The sequence below is a fragment of the Gekko japonicus genome, unplaced genomic scaffold (assembly GCF_001447785.1).
Source record: "Gekko japonicus isolate JY-2015 unplaced genomic scaffold, Gekko_japonicus_V1.1 scaffold1464, whole genome shotgun sequence".
NCBI classification, from domain to species: domain Eukaryota; kingdom Metazoa; phylum Chordata; class Lepidosauria; order Squamata; family Gekkonidae; genus Gekko; species Gekko japonicus.
In genome coordinates this window covers 13,243-19,449 of record NW_015162526.1, presented here as the reverse complement: position 1 = coordinate 19,449, position 6,207 = coordinate 13,243, and the positions used below count along the sequence as shown (strand labels likewise).

The window sequence follows — 6,207 nt, the reverse complement described above, 5'->3', positions numbered from 1 at the left end:
AGGTGTGTGTGGGGTGGAAAGCTGAAGAGTGAGGGGGAAATAAAGGTAGGTTGATGATTGGCTGGAAAGGAGATAGGGTTGTCAACTCCAGGTGGGAAATTCCTGGAGATGTGAGGGATGGAGCCTGGAGAGGGTGAGGTTTCAGGAGGCGTGGGACCTCGGACAGGTACAAAGCCATAGACTCCACCCTCCAAACCAACTATTCCGTTCTGGGGAACCATCGTTGTCAATCTCCTGGTGAGGACTGGAGATCACTCAAAATTACAACTGTTGTTTTGGTAGCAGAGATCAGTTCCTCTGGAGAAAATGGTGGACTCAGTGTCATTATACCCTGCTGAGGTCGCCACAGCAAATTGACACTGAATGTCCAAGGCCGGGGCACCCACCCAGAACCTCTTTCTAAGCTCGTTGTATTTATTTCCACAACGGGCCTTTTTCCTAGTAGGATTTAAAACACAATGAAAAGGTAACAGAAATTATTTTTGTCTCTTTGCTCCCATACAAAAATGAAATAAAAATTACAGGAAGTCCCAGAAGTGTACAAGACAGAGAGGGCTAGAGAAATAGCACATGGCTCTTCTGTCAATGACTTGGCCATGGCCTTGTTCTGTGGTTCTTGGAGATGATGGGAGGATTTAAGCATTTTTGAATCCGTGGAGAGGAACAACTGAGAGGAGACATCATATTTGGCAGTCACCAGACCCCCATCCAGACCTAATTTAGATAGCTCTCCTAAATAAAATCTAGGAAAAAGAGACCTTTTCCAAAGCAAGGCAACAAAAGCCCCCCCCCAAGGATTAATGATGCAGATTTATAATTCAAAAACAACCCCCAAAAATCTTTTAATCTGGGTCTAGTGTGAAATGGTGCTCACTAGCAAGTCTTTGTTGCTAGTTACCTATGCTCCCCTTCCAATCAAAAAAACCCTTACCTTTGTGGGGGAAAATGGTGGTGATGGCTTGCTATTTACAAATCCCATAATGAGTGTCCTATGGAAATGATGCTCTCAGTGCAGCAGCATCACATCCTTCTGGGATCATGGGATTTGTAGGTTCTTCATCTCCTGACTGACTTTTAGTATTCTCTGCCTACTAGCTCAACCCAGGAGCCAGGAAAGTCATAAATACTATGATCACATTCCTGATTAGTTATGGGATTTATATACAGCAACCCTTCTAATCACTGGCCGCCCTCTCGCCTTTCTCAAAATTGGGATTTTTTTTCTTGGTAAGAGGTAGGGGACCAATTGTCAGGGAGAACGAAACAAATTGTGGGTTTCTCTTACCAAACACTTGAAGTCTTGCGGTTTTTCAGCATTCAACTGAAAATCTAAAAAAATACCCCACTTGTTTTTGAGATGACAAGGAGATTTGCACACCACTACAAAACATAATGCAAATTCAGCATGGATTGCTTTTAAAATTATTATAATCCTGTGCACCTTTCCAATATGACAGACTATTCGCTCTTGAAGCTAGTATATGGCCGTAATGGGCACAAGAAAGAGAAAAACAATATCCAATAGAAGACAAAGACTATAAGAAATCAAACAGGAATGGAGATGCCAGAGGATGGACCGTAGAAGACAGACAGAGGGAAAGGTAAAGAAAGGCCAAAATGTGAAAGACCAGGTATTTCATTAAAAAAAAAAAAACTTTTATGTACCAAAATGTCATTTCTCTGATCTCCCCAGGGCCTTCCGAGAAAATCCAATGGGATTTAATGATCCTATTAGGGGCCGTTACAGACCCCCATCAGTAGACACCAGCCATAATAGTGCAATGTCACAGCCGTGCTTTAAAAGACTTTGTATATAATGATGTGGCTTCATTTAGACAAGTTAAACTTTTTTAGAAGACCAGCTCACTCTGAAGGACTGTCTGGTCATTTTACAGTGCATTCCTATTAATGCAATGGATTTAGGACTGGAGTAACTCTGGACAGGACTCTCTGCATTGCCCCTCGTCCTACTGCCTCTTCCCCTTTTATAACTCATACTGGCAAGTTAAAAAGGTAAAGGTTCCCTTGCTCAAAAGCCAGTCGAGTCCGACTCTAGGGTTGCGGTGCTCATCTCCGTTTCAAAGCCGAAGAGCCAGCGCTGTCCGAAGACGTTTCCGTGGTCATGTGGCCGGCATGACTAAACTCCAAGGCGCACGGAACGCTGTTACCTTCCCACCGAAGTGGTACCTATTTATCTACTTGCAATTTCTTGCTTTCGAACTGCTAGGTTGGCAGGAGCTGGAACTAGATACAGGAGCTCACCCCGTCTTGCGGCACCCGGGTCTTGAACCGCTGAACTACTGACCTTCCAAAGCCTGCAGTTCAGTGTCTTAACCACTTGAGCCACCGCAGCTCCTACTGGCAAGTTACCTAGGCCCATATTGTTGGTCTCAAGGAGCATTCCTCCAAATTAAGTGGCTCACTTAATTCCGCTGTATTGAGCCCCTTTCAAGCTACACTGCACAGTGCATAAGCAAGACAAAATGTTTATATTACTTTTGCAGGTATCCTTCAGGATGTTCACTACAGAGGGGCTGGGAGCTGCCGCAGAGTGATTTAACCTTTGTCAATGCAAATGACCCAGCACCATGAACTGTATGTATAAAATCACATATCTAACCCCGGCTTAATTAACAGAATCATATTTTGACTATACAGGTAATGCAACAAGAAGTCAAGGTGTTGCAGTGAATGTTCTTCAAAGCTCTAACACAATTAGAAGGCTGTGACACTTGAACAGCAAAGGTTAATTGAGGCCACCAGAATGCAGTAATTCCTTACCTAACCAGTCATTGAACTTCTTAACCTCGGAGGGCAGCCCCAACTCAGTGAAATCGCCCGTGTGAAGCAAGATGTCCCCATAAGGCATCTGGATACCATCTGTTCTGGAGTGTGTGTCTGAGATGCAGACAAACCGTGTGTGTCCTGCTGGTTTCGGGGTGTCGTATGGAATAGGGTCGACCCTAAAGCAAACATAAGAGATCTCATTAAAATGAAACACGCTACTAACGTTCAACATATTTGGCACAGTCTTGTCACACTGCAGACATACTGCCTGCAGGCTGAAGATTCCCACAAAGCTCCAAAGTTCCCCTTTTCCCCTCCTATGTATGTAAGCTCTTTAAGATGTTAAGAATGGGAAACGTGTGCATATCTCACACATCCTCATCTAGCTCTTCATATCTCCTCAATACAAACTACGGTACTCATGCTCAAGCAAAAATAACATGCACCAAGTTCAGAAGAAAGGCTGAGTGGAGACTGGGGGTGGGCAACACATATTTCCAGTTCCCCCTGAAGTTCCAATATACTGTCTACATATGCGCTCATGCACACGTATAGGAAGATATAATGTGAAAATCAGGGCACTATTAAACATTATGGGAATCCACATGCAGACATTAGACCAGTGTTATTAATGCCCACTATTTCATAATATAAACGCTGATATATATCATGTCCCTACACACTAACATATAACATTTTATAGAAAGAGAAATAGATACTTCACATTTTGATATACATCTTGTTACACAATCATATTAGTCCCTTACTTAGCCAACTGTGTCTATGGAATTTTACATTTTTTACATCACGGCAATGGCAAAGGAATTGTTAACTCATTCGGCATCCTGATGCAAAAGATACAAACTTTCCTAATTCCATCTGTTCACATCGCAGTTAAGTCCCCTCCCCAGGCACCCCCCCCCATCTCACCAGAAATTTACAAGGCTGGTGTTGGCAACATCCCCAAAGTATACAGAAACCCTGAACTTTCTTCCTTTCCCCTTTGCTGTTTTTGCAATTGGTACTCAAACATGGAATCTGTTAGCAGAGGAAATGATTATATGTATTTTAAAGCGAAGCACAACAACAAGTAGATTGACTTGTATCTCATATAATTGCTTAGCAAATCTTACATGCTGAGGGTAAAGTATTGACAAGTGGTAAAAAGTGAATCCTTGAGCTTGTTTGGAGGTTCTAGCAGGGGAGCACAGCTATCGTATACCCTTGGCCGAAGAATGGTCGTCCTCTCCAACAGAACAGCCACCTCTTCGGAGGAAGTCTCCTCAGGCAGGAGAAAAACTTCAAACTTTGATGGGTGGGGCGTTTAGAATACAGGCCAATATGATGTAGTGCTTAGACCAGGACTGGGGAGATATGGGTTCAATCCCTACGTGGACTTCAAACTCACCGTGAGACAGTTCAGGCTACTCACTCTCTCAGCCTAACCTACCTCACAGGGAGGTTGCAAGATTAAAACGTAGGCAAGAACCATGTATATTGGCCTGAACTTGGGAAAATGTCATTAAAATAAGTAAATAAAATGCAACATACAATTTATAGATTCTTCCCTTACTGTGTTCAGAAATTAATAGACTGTTTCCACAGACAAAATATGTTCCTAGATTGCCAGTACAATTGTGATTATACACAGTAGCAGGTTTATATTTTCTGCCTCCCTTCCCATCTTCTGTAATAACAAAGAAAAAAATGGGGAGGGGGAATCACAATGTGGCTTTCTATGGCTACAATCTTATCCCCGTCAAGAGTATGTCCTTCAGAAAATGAACTCCTGTTTTCAGTGCTCTAGCCTACCTTGTTCAGGTCTGTCTATATGCATTAGAGATGAATAGATTCATCAGACTTGTGGCACCCCTACGCTTATATATTCTTACTATAATTCCCTTGCTTCCTTGTTGCTCGTTCCCAAATACATTTGCTATTTTCAATTTTAAAGCTTTTTCCCCCCTACGGGGGGAAAAAGTATTAGTGGTAATAGATGAATAAACATTATTTTCCACAGCAAGCATAAAATAACATAAATAGGGAGAAGTATTTCCAATATATTTATAATCTGTTCATTTTTTTCCTGCTAAAAATGTACTAGTATGGTAGGATTTGTTAATTTTTTTGTGCCTTGAGCATTCAAAAGTTTAACATGTGAAGCTAATGCAGAAATAAAGTGATAGAGAAAAACATGCTTTATGTCATACTGCTTTTACAGGTGTAGAAGGGCAAGTTAAAAAGTTTGCAGTCCTAACATGTAGCCATTATGTGTTTCCTCTTATTTCTGTCACTGAATAGTCCTCCTGTCTCTTCTGTTACTTCTTTCCAATTATCATGGTCAGTAGCTCCCAAGTTGGCCACACCCAAGTAGGAACTCATTAGCATAACAGGCCACACCCAGCAGTAGAAACTTATTAGAATTGGCTATATTAGAGGTGTGTGGCCTAACATGCAAAGGAGTTCCTGCAACAAAAAAAGCCCTGGGTTTTGACAACAAACAAGGTAAACAGAATAAGAAGCAAAAGGTGGGTGTGGCTGGATGACCACACTTCTGGTAACATGGGGGTGTGGCCTAATATGTGAATGAGTGGTGCAATCAGGGGTGTGGCCTATTATGCTAATGAGTTCCTGCTGGACTTTTTCTACAAAAAAGGCCCTGCTTAATCCTAACACTGACACGTGAAGAAACACCATGAAAGTAACATGGAAGTTCTGTTCTTACATCGAACATATTTTCCATACAATAACTTTCTTTGTTGGTAAAGGCTGAGAAGTGAAAACACCACTGAATAAAATAGTGTTTTCTTCTGAGCAGACTTGCTTAAGATTGCTCTCAAAGCCATGTAGCTTCATCTGCTCGGTCAGGCACTATTAACTATGCACACCTCTATTACACATTCATGGTGCTTTTTGATTACATCCTTTTTGTATTTTGTGCAGTGTCTACCTGAGCATTTTTTTAATTATCCAAAATGTATTTGTTGATCTAAAGAGTTTCCTCAGCTTGGGAATCTGGGGCAACTAAAAAGAACACCTCACAAAGCTGCATGAAATCACAAAACTTAGAATTATCTAGCAGCAAAACAATGCAGCTGATCCATCTCCAGGCCTCCCTTTCCAAAGGAAGAGGGAAAGCAGTAAGGAGAAATTCAAGGGCTGCAAACAAGATAAGGGCTGGAAAGTTTCTCGCTGAGACGATATCAAATCCATCAGCCTCTGAATGTTACAGCCATCATCAAGAAAAAATGAGCAATGTCGCAATCAACGATATAGGCCTGCCCACTTTCCACAAAAGGCATCATAGTATGATGCTAGAAGCATTTGACTGGAAAGTTAGAGCAGCTGAACATCCAAAATGATTGAGAGTACAGAAGACTAGTACTGCTGTGACGGTTCTCATACTTTTTTTTTTTTTAA

The 6,207-nt window shown here is 41.7% G+C and overlaps 1 protein-coding gene across 1 annotated transcript in view; it reads right to left on the bottom strand.

Moving 5' to 3' along the window:
- MPPED2 (metallophosphoesterase domain containing 2) overlaps positions 1-5,643 on the bottom strand; it is a 120,998-nt gene extending 115,355 nt beyond the window's left edge. Inside the window, exons 1-2 of the mRNA XM_015406281.1 lie at positions 5,513-5,643; positions 2,782-2,963 (exon numbers count right to left, since the gene is read on the bottom strand). Of these exons, the coding sequence (XP_015261767.1) occupies positions 2,782-2,963; positions 5,513-5,643 (313 nt within the window). The remainder of the gene's footprint in view (positions 1-2,781; positions 2,964-5,512) is intronic.
- Between the last annotated feature and the right edge of the window lie 564 nt (positions 5,644-6,207).